This window comes from Haemaphysalis longicornis, unplaced genomic scaffold, assembly GCF_048455015.1.
Source record: "Haemaphysalis longicornis isolate Haplotype H1 unplaced genomic scaffold, Haemaphysalis longicornis Haplotype H1 scaffold_2, whole genome shotgun sequence".
Lineage (NCBI taxonomy): Eukaryota > Metazoa > Arthropoda > Arachnida > Ixodida > Ixodidae > Haemaphysalis > Haemaphysalis longicornis.
In genome coordinates, this window is record NW_027526295.1 from 133,466,102 (window position 1) to 133,487,274 (window position 21,173).

At 46.4% G+C, this 21,173-nt stretch overlaps 1 protein-coding gene across 1 annotated transcript in view; it reads left to right on the forward strand.

The window, feature by feature from the left end:
* Nucleotides 1-3,057, forward strand: part of LOC144168297 (4-pyridoxate dehydrogenase-like) — a 164,731-nt gene extending 161,674 nt beyond the window's left edge. The window contains exons 12-13 of the mRNA XM_077697309.1: nt 96-318; nt 2,637-3,057. Coding sequence (XP_077553435.1) covers nt 96-318; nt 2,637-2,817 — 404 coding nt within the window. The 3' untranslated portion in view covers nt 2,818-3,057. The remainder of the gene's footprint in view (nt 1-95; nt 319-2,636) is intronic.
* The last annotated feature ends 18,116 nt before the right edge of the window (nt 3,058-21,173 follow it).

A 21,173-nucleotide genomic window follows, 5' to 3' on the forward strand; every position in this document is an offset into this window, starting at 1 on the left:
AACGAACAGTTTCACTGTTAAGATAATCATTGTGAACTTTTTGTAAACCGGAATGTTTCTTGGTGAAAGCTTAAACTCGTGCATGTGTGTTGCAGGTACCAAGGTGTTTCTGGAGAGCATACTAAGCACAGACGCCATGCGGAGCATCGGCGCCCGGGCTTCCGAAGTCCCGCTTCCAGCGTGCGCCAATGCAGGGGCCCTGTGGAGCCTGGAGTACATCGAATGCCTGTACCGACACCTGGGCCTTATGTCTTGGCACACGTGTTGCACGGCACCGATGGGCTCCCACTCGGATGCAGTCGTTGACGAACGCCTGAGGCAAGCGCAGTCATGGTCGTTTAAAGGCGATGTATTCTTTGTTCCGTCAAGACGTCCTACGTATTGTTTGTATATTTTCTTAGCGGATGTAAAGACAACCACAATTGGTTGGAAAAAAAAATGGTGGGTAGGCGTGCCCGTAAGGCGGAGCAATTCCACAAAGAAGAGAAATCATGAAGCAAGTACCGTATTGGGATAAACTTTACGACTAGACCCTCGCAATTATCATACAGGGATCACACGACGTGAGTCTAATCAATAGCGCACATCTGTGATTAAGGAAGATGTAAAGAACGTACATTACAGTGCTTACGGATGATGTCTTCACGTGGACCTACCGCGACAGTTGTGGCTATGTTGTCGGTAAACGTGGCGTCTGTGTAATGTGTCATGTGATGGGCTTGAAAGATGAAGGGCTCTACTTCGGCGCCTGCCGGAGTCTGAACACAGATCCATGTAACACAGGATGGGCTAGACCATTATCCTAGAAATTATGTCCTATGGTGGAAGTTCTTTTGGTAGAGGAGATAAGTGAGATGTCGCAAACCCTATATCAGCCAGGATGGTGCGACCTTGGGTTGACGTCGTGAGTCTGTGCTGTTGGGCAGCGATGTGCGCGGCTACTCTCTCCTCAAGTGTATTGTTAAGGGCCGTGTCGGCAAGAAGATAGTTTGGGGCGTACATGGGCACACCGAGCTCTCTTCGTAGGTATTTCCGGGTGGCGAGCTCCAATTTATTGTTTCGATTTTTTGTGAGTTTAAGGTAGGGAAGTGCGTACAAAACTCTGGGAAAGAGTTGCTTCTCCTATCTTGCAAAGCTGGTATTCTTTGAGGCCGGTGTTGCGGCGGGTGACTCGACGAAGCTTGTTATTGATTAAATATCTGATTGATAATACTTCTGGTCCATACTGTGCTCTTCCCATTTTGTTGCCATAAAGCCGAGGATACTGATGTGAAGTCGTGGGGGGATTGCGTGGCCGTTGACAGTGCGGCTGATGAGGGAACGATAGATGTCTCTTTGTTGCTCTCGTTAAGAACAACGACGTGTCCGGTTTTTTGGGGGGAGCATTCCAAGCCCACGGATTTTGCATGAGCTTGAACAATATCGAAGCCATCCTAGAGGGTAGGCTCCTGAGCACCCGGACTGCCTCGGAAACTGCAAATTGGGATATCGTCGGCATAAATGGCATGGCGGAGATGCGGAACCGAAAATAATTTAGAGGACAGGTTTCCCATAGTTCCATTAAACATAATTGGCGATAGCATGGAGCCGTGAGCCGTACCTCGGCGTATGGAGAAGGGGCTGACGGTTGGTTGTCGGGTCAAATAATGCGGCCAGTGCGATTGGATATAAAGTCTTTGCTATCATCGAAAAGGCGTGTGCCAGGCCGAGTTTCTTCAAGGCTGGAGGATCGCGACATGGGCAATATTATCGAAAGCCTTTTTTAGATCCACGCCGATGATAGTGCGGAGTTGGGCGGGGCTTGGGATTTCAACCACATCTTCCTTAATCCGGAGCGCTATGTCTTGGGTGCTGACACGCTTTCAGAACCCAACCAGAATATGGGGGAAGTGGTTTCCGGCCTCTAGATGCCATATGAGGCGAGTGAGAACGATTTTTTCATTAACTTTCCAGTACAGGAGGTCATCGATATAGGGCGGAGGTTCGTCGTTGAAGTTCCTGGTTTGCCGTGTTTTGGGATAAGGGTAACTGGGCCTCTGTCCATCCTCGCGGCAGACTTCCAGAAAACCATACCCGATTGACATACTTCAGACGCTCTTCTAATAGAGAGTCCGGAAGGTTACGGAGCAATTTATACGTAATGCCATCCGGTCCAGGGCTGTGCTCTGAATTTTCTATGGCAGAACTCCGGAAGTCTCTATTTCAACTAAACATTGCTTTGAGCTTTTTTTTTCATCGGCATCCAAACATGACACTACAGAAACTTCCAGTCAAGTTTTTTATATATATTTTGAAGGCGTATTGTTAAAAAATTTGTCTAGCAATTTTAACAACTTTTGTACGGTATAGCCACTACTGGCGGCGACACCGTAATTCACGTTTGAAAATCCATGCATAAGAGTGGCGCGTTCGTGCTCTCGGTAAACTAACCTACCGATCTAAAGCAACTTCTGCTTTGCCTTCAGTGCTATTTGACCATCGCACATAGAACTTCCTCCTAGTGCACAAAACGTGACTGTTGACGACGTAACTTGTGCGCACCGAGCAGGCAACTCTGAAGCACCTCGCGCTGGTTTATAACAGTGACTTCTATGCGATTTTGCCTTAAGTCGGCCTCTACTTATTCATATACGCAGGGTCCGGGGTGGGGTCACCGGGTTGCGAGTGGCCGATGCCTCGGTGATGCCGGATATCACAAGTGCCACGACGTACGCGCCCTGTTTGATGATCGGGAGCAAGGCGGCGGAAATGATACTGGAAGACTACCGCTCGACTGAGGATGGCACCGGAACTATTGCTGCTAGGGGAGCCGACTAGCCACCAAAATGCTGCGAAGGCGATGTTTCAGCACACTGAAGCCAGCGAGTATCGATATCTAGGGTAGTCAGGCATCTGCGAGGAGGCAACAAAGCGGACCATTGCGAACGTGGGGATGTCCGCTCACTGTATGCCCCGTTTGTAGAGCACTTGTCTAAACGCACCATGAGATTTTCTACAAAATCACTAATGTTGCACTTATGCCTACGTGTCACGGTTTTCAACCTAAAGTTACATAATAAAATCACCAATGTACGACATGCACATAAAATGTCAAAAGTACAGTTTAGCTCGGACTTGTTATGCCAATACCCCGTTCTGGTTTGGCCATGAATAAATGAGAGCCTAAATTGACTGTTTTGGCTTGAACTTTCTGGTCCAGCTTTGGGCCCACTTGCGCGGGCACTTACAACAAAAAACTAGATGTGTAGCTTGCAATGGCTATTACGTCCTTGGAATGGCTTTTATGACAACATATCATAAATCTACCATGTTTTTTTAGCGTGCGGAGCGTAATTGCTCTCTACGTTAGCAAAGGACGTGCGTCAACGTCCTTGAGAACGGCACATCCTGTGCAAAATTGGTTTGGTGATTACATTATTCGAAACATGTAGCCGTTATGGGAACTACGTTTATTACATAGCGTCTCTGCGTGATGGGTGAGAAAACAGTCCCGGGGTAACGCTGTTGTTCCCGGCGTACCCCAGAGGATTCGAAAGCCAAGCGGTTTATATAGTCATAAGCGTTGGAAACTCGTGAAACGCTGGCGCTTGTCATACATATTCCCGTTGTTTAGCGCAAAGAAAACTAAGGGTACACTTGGGGAGAAATATACGTAATTAAGCGGCAGCGCTCGTGCCCCTTTAGTTAAGGATGACCGTTGGGTTGGTTTTTACGACAGTAAACGCAAAATGTATCCATATGTGTCCACATTTTGTAATACGCACTCTCCTCTTCAAAGCCCATTGCCCTGAGGTTAAAATAAATAAATAAATAAATAAATAAATAAATAAATAAATAAATAAATAAATATTTAAATATTTAAACAGTCCATCGAAAGTGAGTTGACGACAGGAACCTGACTGCCATGACAACTTCTTTGAACCAGCCCGAAATCCTTCCCGGCCCGCGCAAACTGCTTGGCGTTCGCATCGACCATGTCGAAATCGAGCGGAGCTTAGCTTAGCTTTGCTCCATTTCGACATTGTAAATACAAAGGAAACTTGTAGGTACCGATTCCCGCCGTACACCCCAAACCCAAACGTTATGCCTACAAAGTGCGCACTCGAGAGTGTCTGTGTGTATTCTAGAAAAGTGGTGCGTACCTCCAAGTAGCAAATACCCGCAGTGGGGGATTCGGTAACCAAAGAATCCACCACAAGCAAGCTTCCTTTTCAACCATCGTCGTCGTTAGAAGGAGGGGGTATGATTTTTATTATGTCGGTCGGTTTTTGTTATGCCGTAATGTCATTTCGTCGGGAAGATATCCGTTAGCGTTTTTTTTTTTCATGAGTACTTCCAGCTTTCATGCGTTCTTTTTCGAGCCTGTGTTATTATATGCGGCGCTATAGCCAGTGACCATGGCTAATGAACATAAATGCGAGCAGTGCGCTCGTCATTTACTTCATCAGTTTTAGGAAACAATTGAACGGCTATGCTCAACTGTTGGCGCCTTTGTGCCGTAACAATCCTTAACATTTCTGGTTTTCCTCGGAAATACAGGTCGCGCAAGCACTCGCGGATATAACTTGAATTTATTAAAAATGTACACCTTTTTAACGACGTCAGAAGGCTAAACCAGTGTGTTGCTGGCCTATTTTTGGCAATAAACACACGCTGCACAAAGCGAAGCTTTAGTCTTCGCACTGATGGCGTCTGCAACGCGAAAAAACAGAGGTGAAAGAAAAAACGGTCCCCTTTGCGGGAATCGAACCTGGGTTCCTCGGGTCATAAAGCCGGCGTATATCCGATTACCCCATTGTGAAACGGTCGAAGTGGTTTGGAAAACTTCGCCGACAACCAACGAGTCGAGTCTGTCACGTGAAAGCTTCCCGTTCAACCATCGTCGTCGTCTGACGAAAGGGAACATGATTTTTGTATTGCCTAAATATCCCGCATTTATTATTAATTCTATCACCCAAGCTTCCACCAAGTTCACCGCTGACTTCACTCTTCTTACTCCGCAGTGGTTTTAATATAATGATGAAGGTGAAACAAGACGTTTCAGTAAGGGAACCTTGTTTTTTCTTATTATCAGTTGTACTTGAAGAAAATTAGTGCTGCCGCACGAAAGGATGTTCTAAAATAAATCCATGGGCTAATACTTTCCACCTGCTGAAAAAAAAATTCTGAGAACATCTTTGAACGTCTTTCATGGGCAGTAACTACCTTTGCAAACTGCACTCATTTGTCCCACCCAGGATCAGCAAAAATTTAACAAACCCACAGAATATGGCCACCACAGCCGGAATATCATTTCAGGTGATTTTTTTTCTAATTTTTCTATATAACTCTCAAAAGACACCCCAACGCCTTATAGATCGCTGCACAAATATTGTTTGACTGATTTCTTATATTGCATTATTAGTTAGAAGAGCTCCACTATTGAAAAAAATTCCCCTCTTCCTCTTCTTTTCTTTTACGTGTTTTCCCTTTTAATGGAAACTCGGTTGCCTGCTTTGACAAGTCGGCTTATTCAGTGGGCGTCATGCAACTCTGACACACGCCCGTACGTTTTGCACCACAAATATGCAGTCCTAGTGTTGCAACATAGATCGGAAAAAAGTTCTAATCCCTCCCTCACTGCGGGAACAAGGGAGCTGGCGAAGTTTCTCTAATCCTTTGAAACTGTAAACAAATATCTCGTGAAATCCCCGTCCAACCAAAAGCCAATCTTTGACCAACCACAATCTAACCCTCTACCCATACTTTTTCTGCGGGCTGAGTACCGCGGATGAGTGCGTTGGAATCTTTTGTTTTAGAACTTATTCATCAAAGGAAGAAATTACGCACTGTTGGGCCTGGTCAGAGGTCGGCGAACTCACTCATGAGTCCACTCACTGAGACTCATTTGGACTTAAACTCACGCGTGAGTTTGAGTTTGAGTGAGCGAGAGGCTAGTGTGGAATGGTGAGTTTGAGATTGAGTGAGTTTGAGCCGAGTGATCCAGACTGAGTTTGAGTCCGATTGAGTTTCAGTACGCCTGAGACCTAGTGAATTCTGAGTCCATTTTGAGTCCTGAGTACATTTTCAGTTTGAGTCCATTTTGAGTTCTGAGTACACTGAGTTTGAGTCCATTTTGAGTTCTGAGTACATTTTGAGTTTGAGTCCATTTTGAGTTCTGAGTACAATTTGAGTTCATTTTGAGTTCTGAGTACATTTTGAGTTCTGCGTACATTTTGAGTTTGAGTACATTTTGAGTTTGAGAACATATTGAGTTTTGAGTACATTTTGAGTTCTGAGTACATATGAGTTTTGAGTCCATTTTGAGTTTGAGTACATATGAGTAGCCTAGCAGGCAGCTATGGTTGGCTGTTAAGTTTCATGCGTCACTGTGGGCTCGGAATTCAGGTTACCTGCGGGTACGGCACCAATCACGATATGCATGATCGGTTGGGAGGGAGGGGGTGTCTGATTTTTTTTAGTTTCTTGTTGAATTTTCATGGCCATAAGCACTTGCTGTATACCTAATTTTCGCGACTGGGCGCGTTAGTGATAATTGACTGGTGAGGTCCTAAAAAAGGGTTGTCTTAACTTTTCCTCCTGACGGATCCACTAAGAGCGTGGGAAAGGGAGGTGGGAAAGCACACGGTGGCGCTGGCGTGCTGGTGGTTCGCCTGCTACTGTTAACGGGTTGATATACTAGGGGTCACAAAGGAAGAGGTGAGAGCCGGGGAGAAATGGGGACGGAAGCTGTCTTTTCTTCTGTTTCAAATGAATTAGCTGAATTGACTGGGCAGCGCCCCTTAAGACAGAATAATGATCACATTAGATTGGTTGAAAAGTGAAACTGATGAGGCTAAGGCGTGTAAGCTATGAGGTGAAAGGTACGGATTAGCAGAATCACGCAGGGTAAATAAAAAAATGCTTCCTGATTGTAGTCATCAGGCAGTCATAATGAGTCATAGATTGGATTAAAATGCAAAATGACGCTGCGAGGGCATGTGGGGAATCAAATTCAAGGTCTCGATGTGGGGAATCACTCGGGACGAAAATGCGTTATGGATATATCATGACGTAGTCATGGTAAGTCATAGATTCGGTTAAAATTCAAGTTCATAACGCTAGGGCGTGTGGCATATCAAATTAAAGGTCTCGATGATGGTAATCACGTGCTTCCTGATTATTATCATTACATTTTCAAAATGGGTCATAAATTAGGTTAAAATTCACAATGATGCCACTGGGTGTCCGGGGCATCAAATTGAAGGTTCCGATAAGGGAAATCAAGTGGGACGAAAATGTAGTAGGGCTATATCATGAGATAGTCATGGTTAGTCATTGATTGGTTTAACATTCAAATTGATTCCGCTAGGATGTGATGTGTATCAAATTAATGGTCTGGATGAGCGGAATCACGTGGGAGAAATACAAAAATGCTTCCTGGTTATAACCATGAGATTGTCATGGCGAGTCTTATATTGGGGTAAAATTCGAAGTGACCCCGCTAGGGCGTGTAGGGTGTCAAATTTACGGTCTTGACGAGGGGAATCACGTGGTACAAATAAAAAAAGGCTTCGTAGTTCGAATCATGAGATAGTAATTATAAGTCATAGATTGGGTTAAATTCAAGGTGAGGCCGCTGAAGCATGTGGGGCTTCAAATTGAAGGTTCCAGTTAGGGGAATCACGTCGGACACTTAAATAATGCGTCCTGCTTACAGTCATGAGAGTCATGGTTAGTTTGACTGGTATGAATTCCGTATGACCCTGCTAGGGTGTGTGGGGTATCAAATTAAAGGTCTCGTCGAGGGGGATCACGTGGGACAAATATAAAAATGCTTTCTGGTTATAATTATGAGGTTATAGCAAAATGTATATAGCAAAAGGTACACACTCACACTCACACTCTCACTCTCACTCACACTCACACTCTCACTCTCACTCACACTCTCACTCTCACTCACACTCACTCGCACTCACACTCTCACTCTCACTCTCACTCACACTCACACTCTCACACTCACTCTCACACTCACCCTTACACTCTCACACACTCACACTCACACTCTCACTCTCACTCCTCACACTCTCACTCACACTCACACTCAACTCACACTCACACTGAACTCACACTCACACTCTCACTCTCACTCTCACTCACACTCTCACTCTCACTCTCATCTCACTCTCACTCACACTCACACTCTCACACACACTCTCACACTCACTCTCACTCTCACTCTCACACTCACTCTCACACTCACACTCACACTCACACTCTCACTCTCACTCTTACTCACACTCACACTCACACTCACACCCTCACTCACACTCACACTCTCACTCAACTCACATTCCCACTTAGCTAACACTCAACTCACACTGACACTCTCACTCACACTCACACTCTCACTCTCACTCTTCCTCATACTCTCACTCAAACTTACACTCACACTCTCACTCACACTCACACTCTCACTATCACTCTCACTCTCCCTTACACTCACACTCTCACTCACACTCTCACTTTCACTCTGTCTCCTACTCACTCTTTTACTCACTCTGTCACTCTCTCTCTCTCTCACTCTCACTCTCACACTCTCACTCTCTCTTTCACTCTCACACTATCTCACTCTCACACTCTCTCACACTCTCACACTCTCTCACTCTCTTACTCTCACTCTCACTCTCACTCTCTCTCTCACTCACTCTCTCTCTCTCTCACTCCTCTCACTCACACACTCTCTCAAACACACACACACACAAACTCACACACATGTGCATGCTGGAAGTTAACAGCTGGGTATAGTGGCGGTTATTGCTTACAACGACAGCGTGGTGATTTTCTGAGCTACGAGAGCTCATCCTACCTAGCAAATGCTAATAAAAACTAATACAAGTGCCTCAGCAAACGACGAGGCACTTTTTTGTTTGTCCCACGTGATTTCCCTCCTCGAGACCCTCAATTTGATACCCCTCATTCTTTAGCGCCACACCTCTCTGCATTTTTACCCAATCTGAGACGATCTATGACTCCCGTGTTACACGGTTCGCCATTTTCTATATTTTTCTTATTTCTTTTTTAGATTTTATAACATTTAGTTTTATCAATTCTCTACATTTACGCTTTTATAATGATTACAGGTTGAACTTCCGTGATATCTGCATTTTTGTGTATATGCAGGGCGTTACAAGATCATGGCGGGAAGGGGGAGGGGTGTACACGGCAAAGAATGCTAGGCAATAAAACAGCAAAGGTATATCCATGAACGCCTCGCGCTTCAGAGATTCGCGGGGACAGTTCGATTTGACCCAAGGCGTTTTTTCAGGATGCAGAGCAAGAATGCACGGAACCGTCATTATAAGTCATAGATTGGGTTAAATTCAAGGTGAGGCCGCTGAAGCATGTGGTGCTTCAAATTGAAGGTTCCAGTTAGGGGAATCACGTCGGACACTTAAATAATGCGTCCTGCTTACAGTCATGAGAGTCATGGTTAGTTTGACTGGTATGAATTCCGTATGACCCTGCTAGGGTGTGTGGGGTATCAAATTAAAGGTCTCGTCGAGGGTGATCACGTGGGACAAATATAAAAATGCTTTCTGGTTATAATTATGAGGTTATAGCAAAAGGTATATAGCAAAAGATACACACTCACACTCACACTCTAACTCTCACTCACACTCTCACTCTCACTCTCACTCACACTCTCACTCTCACTCGCACTCTCACTCGCACTCACACTCTCACTCTCACTCACACTCACACTCACACTCACAATCTCACACTCACTCTCACACTCACCCTCACACTCTCACACACTCACACTCACACTCTCACTCTCACTCCTCACACTCACACTCTCACTCACACTCACACTCACACTCATACTCAACTCACACTCACACTGAACTCACACTCACACTCTCACTCTCACTCTCACTCTCACACACACTCTCACTCTCACTCACACCCACACTCTCACTTACACTCTCACACTCACTCTCACTCTCACTCTCACGCTCACTCTCACACTCACGCTCATACTCACACTGACACTCATACTCACACTCACACTCTCACTCTCACTCTTACTCACACTCACACTCACACTCACACCCTCACTCACATTCACACTATCACTCAACTCACACTCCCACTTAGCTAACACTCAACTCTCACTCCCACTCACACTCAACTCACACTCTCACTCTCACACACACTCTCACTCTCACTCACACTCTCACTCTAACTCACGCTCACACTCACTCTCACTCTCACACTCTCACTCTCACTCTCACTCACACTCACACTCACACCCAAACTCACGCTCTCACTCACACTTACACTCACACTCTCACTCACACTCACACGCACACTCGCACTCCACTCTCACTCAACTCACACTCAACTCACACTCACTCTCACTCACTCTCTCACTCAACTCACACTCAACGCACACTCTCACTCACACTCACACTCTCACTCTCACTCACACTCTCACTCACACTCTTACTCTCACTCTCACTCACCCTCATACGCTCACTCTCAAACTCTCACTCTCACTCACTCTCAAACTCTCACTCTCACTCTCCCTCATACTCTCGCTCAAACTTACACTCACACTCTCACTCACACTCACACTCTCACTCACTCACACTCTCACAATCACTCTCACTCTCCCTCACACTCACACTCTCACTCACACTCTCACTTTCACTCTCAGTCTCCAACTTACTTTTTTACTCACTCTCTCACTCTCACTCTCACACTCTCTCACTCTCACACACTCTCTCACACTCTCACTCTCACACTCTCTTACTCTCACTCTCTCACTCTCACTCTCGCTCACTCACTCTCTCTCTCACACTCTCTCACTCACACACTCTCTCAAACACACACACACGCTCACACACACGTGCATGCTGGAAGTTAACAGCTGGGTATGGTGGCAGTTATTGCTTACAACGACAGCGTGGTGATTTTCCGAGCTACGAGAGCTCATGTGACCTAGCAAATGCTAATAAAAACTAATAGAAGTGCCTCAGCAAACGACGAGGCACTTTTTTGTTTGTCCCACGTGATTTCCCTCCTCGAGACCCTCAATTTGATACCCCTCATTCTTTAGCACCACACATATCTGCATTTTTACCCAATCTGAGACGATCTATGACTCCCGTGTTACACGGTTCGCCATTTTCGATATTTTTCTTATTTCTTTTTTAGATTTTATAACATTTAGTTTTATCAATTCTCTACATTTACGCTTTGATAATGATTACAGGTTGAACTTCCGTGATATCTGCGTTTTTGTGTATATGCAGGGCGTTACAAGATCATGGCGGGAAGGGGGAGGGGTGTACACGGCAAAGAATGCTACGCAATAAAACAGCAAAGGTATATCCGTGAACGCCTCGCGCTTCAGAGATTCGCGGGGACAGTTCGGTTTGACCCAAGGCGTTTTTTCAGGATGCAGAGCAAGAATGCACGGAACCGTAACCCTAAACAGCTTCGACATAAATGAACGGAGCAGTGAGCGCACGTCCCCTCGCCCAATCTTGCTTGTTTCGATCTGGGGACCCGGCACACCATCGAGCCTGGCCCGCCTCTGTCATGAACACGAACACGGAGCCTACATCAAAAGTTTGGTATCCAATATATACGTACAATTGCTTCCAACCAGCGCTACTCTTCATGAGCAGCAGGTATAGCTGTATTAAATCTGCAACGAAAATTGTTTCCGACCTCACAGGAGCTACGGTGTCATGTCGTGGCGAATGCAAGAGTTTGAGCTCACGAATTTGCACCCTTAATATTTTTACCACGCGTGAATTTGAAAACACTGACTGCTAATGAAATCAGAGTCCATCTGACCCCGAGTAAATTCCTAGCATGAGAGAGTTGTGAGGCTATTTGAGTTCTGAATTCATTTTGAGTTCTCAGCCCATTTTGAGTTCTGAGTTCATTTTGAGTTTTGAGTACATTTTGAGTTTTGAGTCCATTTTGAGTTTGAGTCCATTTTGAGTTCTGAGTACAATTTGAGTTGAGTCCATTTTGAGTTCTGAGTACATTTTGAGTTTGAGTCCATTTTGAGTTCTGAGTACATTTTGAGTTTGAGTCCATTTTGAGTTTTGAGTCCATATTGAGTTTGAGTACATTTTGAGTTTGAGTACATTTTGAGTTTTGATTACATTTTGAGTTTGAGTACATTTTGGGTTCTGAGTACATTTTGAGTTTTGAGTCCGAGTGAGTTCTGAGTTTTGCGCTCAATGTGAGTTTGAGTTTGAGTGAGCGCAGATGTGCTGCTCAGCATTGAGTCTGAGTTTGAGTGAGTGGTGATTCGAAAAACAAAATTGTGAGTGAGTTTGAGTGAGCCGCGCCAACTTTGCCGAGGTATGGGTCTGGTGCAGCCCACCGTAACCCCCACTGTTGCGACTGCCCATCCGAGCGCAGTCACCTGTGCCCAGGCGTTGCCGTGCTCCGTCCGCTGCCCACGCGGAGCAGAGCCGAGCGATTAAGTGTCGAGCCGACGAAGAGTTGAAGTAACATTTATATACAGTATTTACAAGGGTAACAAAAGCGTTACATGGCTCGCACAAAGGCGACAGCAAGACTCCATTCGGTGCCTCCGAAAAGTTCCGCCTCGCCATGCTTGCGGCTGGGTTTTATACACCCGGGAGTCCGTTGCAGATGCGAGCGGTTTGAATCGCCCCAATAAGGATTCTCGTTGGGCGAAGTTCGAACCCGAGGAATGCAGGCAAAGCGATTGCATCAACCATAGCCACCACCCCCGGGCATGTAGCTGAGTGTCTGCCGCGGGCCGTTCGTCCGAGGCATGATTCGGCCCAGCCGTTGAGAATGGAAAAAAGAGAGGCGACTGCGGTGCCTGAATCTTCGGGCACGTCTGCCGCGGGTGGTTTGGCCGAGGCGTGCATCGGCCCCGCTGTCGGTGCGTCGCCCGGTGCAACGAATTTGGGCTGGGCGCTCTGGCACAACAGCCTGCAAGAGGTTGGGGGAAGGGAGGGAGAGGATTCAAGCAGAATTCAGTATTCAGTATCGTGAAGCGAGTCTTGAGTCCTTTTGAGGCGCCCATCCGCTACTTAGTACACCAGGACTACACCACTCGTCTTCAGATGCTCTTAATATGGAATTGTGCTACTTCAACGATAGTGTGTTCCTCCAGAGTGTAAGGTCAACGGGATACGTTCTTCATTTGTAATTTTTGGGCACTGCCAGAAGAGCACTGCCAGAAGCACTGCCAGAAGTTGAATACGGATTTGGGGGGGGGGGGGGGGGGAGGGTGTTGCTGGTACAAAGAAAATAAAATAGAACGAAAGTAAACCTGTAAATACAAAACAATGGTTGGTTTGCTCGAACACGGGAAAGAGCGCTATTTGTGCGGACAACCCGTACGTGATTTAGCATTTAGGAGATATGCAAGCAGCAGCTGCTTTAAAAAAGGCTCGTTCTTTTGTTCTTCCTCCACAACATCCTGAACTTGCGCGTAAAAAATAAAGCTGGCGACAAAAGTGTTTCCCAATTTATTTTAGCGTGACAACGCAGCCGACATAAAGCATTCATAAGATTTTCTGCATTTTCCGGGCAACCGAATGTTTGTAAAGCTGCTTTATTTGTATACTGAGAGTGTGCTTTTATTTAGAGGGAAGTGCAAAAAATGCATTATGCCAACGTAAACAACGGCTCATTGTCACAGCTGATCTGCATGTTGCAAAGCAGATCGAATAAAATTAACGACTTGTAATAAATAGAAAAAAAAACATGTGGCTGCATAACAGCTGTTCCCTGAGCAAGGTATTAAACAAAAGTATTCCCTAGTGTTCAACTTCTAAAAATAACTGGTAAAACTCGAACACGGTACCAATATAAAAGTGCAATCACTGCACTAGATTGTTGTCCATAACCCACATTTTGCGAAAATAAAGATATTACGGCTGTTTCAAACAAGCACGCACCTGATAATTCAGTCGCCGGAAAGCTCGCGCACCGAAATGTCCGTGCACCGAAATGTCCGCACCGAAATGTCCTGCACCGAAGTGTACTAGGCCGTACAAAAGCCGTGGTACGGGCTTCCCTTTTTTCTGATGCCGTTGTAAGCAGTACTCCGATGAATACTCAGCCGCCTTGTTTAGCCTCTTTACTGATGCATTTATTGACCTATTTCCGTAAGTAAAAAGAAAAGGGATAAATCATACGAACCCACCGACTTAGTGTAGAATGGACAATAATCGTACACAAGCAGAGCAAAAAAAAAAAAAAACCTCATTTATAGGATTACGCATATATAAGACAGAGCTTCCGAGCACAAACAAATATAAAGCTCTCCAAACCTTGAAAGAAATGCTACGTTGTACTCTCACGATTGTGGTATATGTCCGTGACGATGACGTTTAGGAAACAGACAAACTGAGCCAAAACAATAAGCTTGAACGTCACGTAATATACAGAACGCACGTCGTTTTTACGCTGCTTCGGCTGTCCCACCGACGCCGCTGCTCTACTTTCTCGCGCTGCTGGCGAGCCCAAAGATCGGTGTTCAATTGCAAGCGGCGCGGTGAGCGTTGTTGAGCCCCACCCGGTGAAACATGAATCGCGCTTCTTGAGTGACCGGGTGCCGTATATGCAACCCAATTCTGCGCTTTCTAGGCGACAGTGTACACACGTCATGCCCTAGAAGATACAAGACCATTAAGACTAATGTTGATGTAAAATATAAACAATAACATAAAAGTTTAAATGAAAACGATCCAGAAATAAAATGTAAGAATAAAAATACATAAAAAATGGAAATAAAAGAAAAGAACGTCTGAAACGTGAATTAAAACATCATGAGAAGTAATCAACCGTGCAACGCCCTGCATTTGGTAAACACGCATGACTGGCAGTGTAAACAAATTTAATTATTACAAAGACAATTTATCGAATGACATTGAAAAAAATTATGCAAACATAGAAAAGTTTCAAACGTCACCAAAGTTGATGCTTACGAAATAAAAGATATAAATCTTATACACTTACCTCACATAAATTAAGACGAAAAATACAAAAAGGCCACGAAAGAATGACTGAAATACGAAATCATGCAAAATAACCACCGTGTGATGCCCAGCATTTGTACAAAAAAGTTTAATCAGTGGAGAGACGTACTTAATGGTTGTAAAAACATAAACGAAGATAATTGGTGTAAATGAATTTAAGGCCATCAAACACAAAAATACAAAGAAACAACGAAAGTGAACTTACAAAATCAAATTATGGATAAGATGCACTTCATCCAAAAAAAAAGAAACGGAGGCGAAAATAACGGAGGCAAACGTTTAAATAACCCAGCCTTGTCTTTTGTCTGCAGAGCCGCTTTACGCAGAGATGGCAAATGTACTTCTAAAAAGTAAGTAAGTTTGATTTCCCATATTTCCTAGAATTTTCTAAAATGTAATTAGATTACGTTAGAAATTACAGGTGGCCGAAAGTAATGGCATTACATTAATATTACTTTCCAGAAGAAATGCAGTTACACTGAAATTACTCAAACAAAAATTCATCACTCATACACTGCAAACTCATATAAACTTACTTGCCCTGGGGAAGGGGTGCGCAGGGCATGGCAATCCAGGCTGTAAGCCTGGATAATCTCTCGACCTTTGCGTTTGCGTTTCTCTCCACCCCCCCCTCTCTCTCTCTCTCTCTCTCTCTCTCTCTCTCTCTCTCTCTCTCTCTATGTTTGCTCTCATACATAAACACTGTAATCCTAAAAATATTTGTTTATACATCAAATTGTGTGCCGTTTATTTACAGCGCTATACACTGATATATTAAATATCTTTATTACATCTCAGAAGGAGCTGCGATTCAAGTGGGCATGGGAAAGGTGTCCCCGTTTGTACGACTGTGTTTACCATTGTAATAGCATACCCGTCACGACGGCTTTGGTTAAAGTATTTCAAATTTACACACACGTAGAAGAGATGACCGTGTTATGGAACGGGACGCAGACGCGAGGCCATGGCTGAGCCGGACCGAGTTTATTAGCCTCTTTCTCCTCTAGCCCCTGATGGCCATGATAGTACGCGGTCGCCTTCCTCTTCTTCCATAATTCCGCAACATACTCCCACCCCCGACGGTGGCGCTAGTGGTGGGGAAGTGCAGAGCAGATTAGTCTAGGCTTGTCGTAGATTAGTCCAATGTCATTCCTGCGGAGTCTAGTGGTGGTAGATGCCTTTCTGCTTCATCCTCCATCGATGCTTTGAGGCACGATGCCTTCTTCTTGACACTTTCTTGGCTAAGACGGGCCCGAAGTTTTTCTTGAATGAGACTGTCTTTTGAATGAGGCAATGAAGTTGCTCCTCGAGTGAGCATGGATAAATCGTATTCGAAATCCAGCCTGAATCTTCTGGTCAGTAGTTCCCTTTTCTCTTCCTGTTTGCTTTCGAAGGCTTATTCTGGGTACGGGCTGAGTATTTCCCACTCGCGTCGGAACCGTTGTCATGGAACTGAAGTTTCTTGCTTGTAGTCGAACGGACGCTTCCCCTTCACGGGCTTGAATATGCGTGTTCCGAGATTTGTTTGCGAGCCACTCGTTTTCTAACTGCGACGCACGAATGAATGCCTTGCTGCCGTTGCACGCGGGATCACTTCTAGGTTGTTCATCTGTTGTCTTTGTCCTAGTGCTGCCCATATGTTGGCTTCTTGGGTTTGGCCGCGGGCGCACCCGAGTCTGAGATGGTATTGTCATCGCTTCGGTGAAATGCCGCGGCGCCGGCTGCTTGGTCGAACTTGGTCTTGCTGCTACATCCCGCGGCCTGGTCCACCGGCGACGTTGCAAATGTAGGGGCGCTGTGCTTCTCCGTGTTCTCCGCTGAACACGACGAACTCGCGGTTTCGCAAGCAGCCCTTGTTGCGAATGGGAGTGCTACAATGGCCGCGTCCCTTTTCAGGGAGGTGCCCCCTCTGAAAAAATCTTGTGTCGGTTGAGGTGGCGACAAAGTCTTCGTCGCGGTGAACGACGTCCACAACGTTGCCTGAGAAATTCGTTCCTTTAACGAAACCTTCGTGCGACTTATCGCGTATGAATACTCTTCGCCTTCTTCCAAGTCTGCCACAAAACTGTCAAAGTCGAGAAGGCTCTGGATATGACCGTCCAGCTTTCGAAGTTCGTGTTGTTTTTGTTCTGCCATACGGTGCAAATCGATGAGCATACTTATATTCGATGGTGACAATTCTAAGACCCGAATAGTGCTGTTGGCTAGTTCCGTTATGTCCGCCCGGAGGATGACCCGCGAACTGATAAGTTGGTCCACGACCTGCCTGTCATCTAAACCAGAGAGCGCAGCGAAGCAAGGGTCGGGATTGTCCGATGGGTGGGGTTCATCTCCGGGTTCTAGGTGGGGGGTCTGTGTCCAGCACGAAGCCATGGCAGGCACCGTTCAAGGGTGATGCCTCCGAAATTAAAAGATCCGACGTACCCGAGGCCACGCACTACCTTGAAGGCGCTGCGCCGTGAAGTCCGCTGGTCCGTCATTCCCGGGTTCCACTGCACCCGAAATGTTATGGAACGGGGCGCAGACGCGAGAACATGGCTGAGCCGGATCGAGTTTATTGGCCTCTTTCTCCTCTAGCCCTTGATGGCCACGATAGTACGTGGTCGTCTTCCTCTTCTTCCATAATTCCGCAACAGACCGAACAAAAGTGCCCCCCCCCCCCCTCCAGGCACCCGTGAGTAACCCGCCGACGGCACTACGGCGTCAGCGTTTCTACATCATGGGCGCTTTCCTGCATCCACGCACCCGGGTGTCAAATAATGCCGAAAACTGCCCAGATACTTCGGTGCGCTGCAAGAAACTTGCGTTCGTCACTTATGCGATGGTCCAGCTTCTCAGCACCGCGCGAGTTGAAAACATTCTTTGGAGCTCGGAGAACGCTTTGCAGCGACGAAATACAAATGGTTCGCGCTTCCGCGCTTAACGCCGCCGGATGAAAAAACTCGCCTTCCGAGCAGCGGGCTTACACCAGTGACCAGTGTATTGAAGCCTTGAATACAATCTGCACGTTTTAAATGCAGAGCATTTCAGTAACTCCCGATGTCACCCGCGTTGACGTCCGTAGTCCGCACCGCACTCCTCCCTACTATATAAAAAAATACTATCCGGCGCCCGGTTTCGATCCCTCGACACTGCGAGCGGAACGCAATGTACATGGTGCTACCCACTGCGCCACAAAGCCGACACAGAATGGGATGCTACGAACGCGCCTTATATCGTTCAAATTACTGCTGACTGCTTATTACTGCTTATTACTGCTCATTACTGCTTATTACTGCAAATTACTGCTTATTCAAATTACTGCTGACGAGCGCTCTCTCGTCAGCAGTTGCCACAAGTGCAACAACATTAACGTAACGCAAACTACTTAACGTCGTGCGCCCCCGGAAATGCTCTGCATTTGATCGTGCCCCTCGCGAGGGGGATGTTTCACTGCGTCTTCTCTCGGTCGCGGGACCCGTGGCGCCATCTGGCGGGGCCGCGGCACAACTCGTACCACTTTCTTTGAAAAAGCGCCTCGAAAGCGCGGCAAATATGAAATAGTGATGACGCGCTTTCGAGGCAATCCGCCGACGCGGCTGCTTTGTGTACAGACTCGGCGGCGAGCGTCCCGGGATTCTGGTGCCGACCGAACCCCATTTTTTTTTTGTTTAAGCCGACTGACTGTCGCAACGGCATTCCCGGAACGCATGAAAGGGGAACGAAGAGGCACGTGAAAGCAGTCAGAGCTCTCATCCAAGCGCCGTTTCCTTCGCCTTCGTAGAGTTCCAGTGCCCATAGACTCTCTGCGCACTGGAACTCTATTTGGTAAACTTTTCTCGCTCAAGATTTTATTCTGTAAGAGAAGCGGACAGGCTATATCGCAGTCAAAAGTAATTGGGAAAGTAATCAGCAATTGCCATGAAATAACTGGGCTGAAGTAATTTCTTACATTCCTAAATTGCCAACACTCAAAAGTAATTCATTGCGTTACTCATTACAGCAAGACGTAATTTAATCCCTGTAATTTAATTACGGTCTTTCATTACTGGCAAATTCGCTTTAGAGACAATGGTACGGACACGACCGATAACAATTAGCTGCCATAAACATATGCGCACTAACTGGTTACCTCGGGCGCTATTTCAGAAGCCCCGAGTTCTGCCTACTCACGAGTTTTAATCTGCTTGGGTAATTGAAGTAGTGATAGTGGAGCATTCGATACACCTCGAGCGAAACCACCCGAATCTCGCGCAGCACGCTTGGCATATTCAGCGCGTTGTATTGGGGCCGCTTACGTTGATATAGTGCGGCTTGTGCTATCTTCAAGAACCAGCACCGTCTGAAATCGATCTGCAATACTCATTCCCTAACATAAACTAGATAACCCCACTGCTGCTTTGAAATCCGCAACCGGGCTGTTGGCCACCCCCGACACGGGGCGGTCAGTTTTTCTTGGTGTTCGGTTCTTCCACTGAATTATGTTTGCTACGTGGCTTGAGGGTAGTCCCAGTGCATCTCTGCGCAAGCACAAACCAAGTAATCAAAGGGGTCCACTGTAGCGAACGGAACGCGCTCTGCTCCCGAACATGAATTTTATTCACTGCTTGCTTGAGTGTGCACGGTGGGCGCTTATCAGAAATCGTCTCGTGTCAAGCGCATGTTTGAGCATTGGCGAATGCGGTTTAGACATTCAAGTTGTGTCATTTGTCATCGACTGTTTTCGTGACGGCGTATGAAGAAGGCTCCCGTGGTAAAATCGTGTCGTCTTGGCCTCTCCTATAGGCTCGTACAATAGTCAACTCCCGTTCAGAGCGAACACCTCCGCGACTGGGGCACCATTGGTTGACGGCGGCCTGGGGACTTCATTTTACGTACGGAGCACCTTAGGAACTCACAAGGTCCGCCGCGTCCGTGCGCATAGCATTTACAATCGCAAAAAATGACTCAGGCACCGGGAGGATTCGAGCCTGTGTCTGGTAGACCAGGCAGAGTTAGTGTCAGTCGTCTTACCCCCTGGGCTACTACCATGAGTTAGTACCAGAGAGTCAAACGGCTTACTCCCTCACCTGTAACGGTGGGGAGTACATTAGGACCTCCCAATGTCCGTCCGGGTACATCCGTGGCCACACCACCATCAAGCAAAAATCTTTGCGGAAACTACCTAACAGGGTACAAGAACACTCGAAAACAGTCGAAAACAGGCACAAACATAACCTAGCAATCAGAAAACGCGCAAAAACACCGATGTAGTCACGTTGTGATAAACTTGTAATACACAGTGACTGCATCAAACTGATCAAACTGCGCTAGATGGCGCTACTCCTAAACACGAGATGGCACCGTGGTGCACTGCGCATATAAGCGAGTTCCGGAAATCACACACCCTCTTCCCGCCATGGACGGAAATGAACGTAAGAAGCGTCACGCTGCTGCTCAACGTCTACGAAGACAACGAGCTTCCCCGAATACGAAAGCGCGGCAAGCGGAGGCAAAGCGACTAAAATCGAATGATGGCCGGGGCGCAAATCGGAAGTCACTCGTGGCGCAACTTGGATGTCCCTTCGAGTCCCCGTACTCCGCACCCTCGCCATCATCCACGGAATGGAGAAGCTGCCATTTTTTAAAGCAAAGTTTTTGCCTCTACCCCCCAAGGGTTCTTTCGCGACCGTTGGGTGTCAACAGAAAGCTGCCGCGAACAAATTAAAGAATTTACTGGCACCGCCAGAAATCGAACCTGGAACTAATAGAGTAACAAAGCCAGACCCCGTTGTTTTACCGATTTAGCTACGAACCCACGCATAGACGGGGAAGACAAGCATGGCACTCACCAATAACATCTACGGGTTTAACCTCTGCATTCTCGCTGAATGCCACGCGGTAGCGATTAAAGGAAGCTTATACCAACCCATGTCATATCACTTCTAGTACGCCAATGTATCAACACCTGTGGCTTCCAGTGTTCACATAAAAAATCTCAGCTCCTTCTCGCCCGCCCTCACGCCAAACGACACCTCAATGAACACATTAAAATACTCCTTGATGGCCAGGCCATCACTCCACGCCATAGCATCAAGATCATCAGCCTACATCTTCAGGCCAACACCAAGAGTGACGTATCATTGCAGGGTCTCAAACACAGCATCAATAAAATCATACACA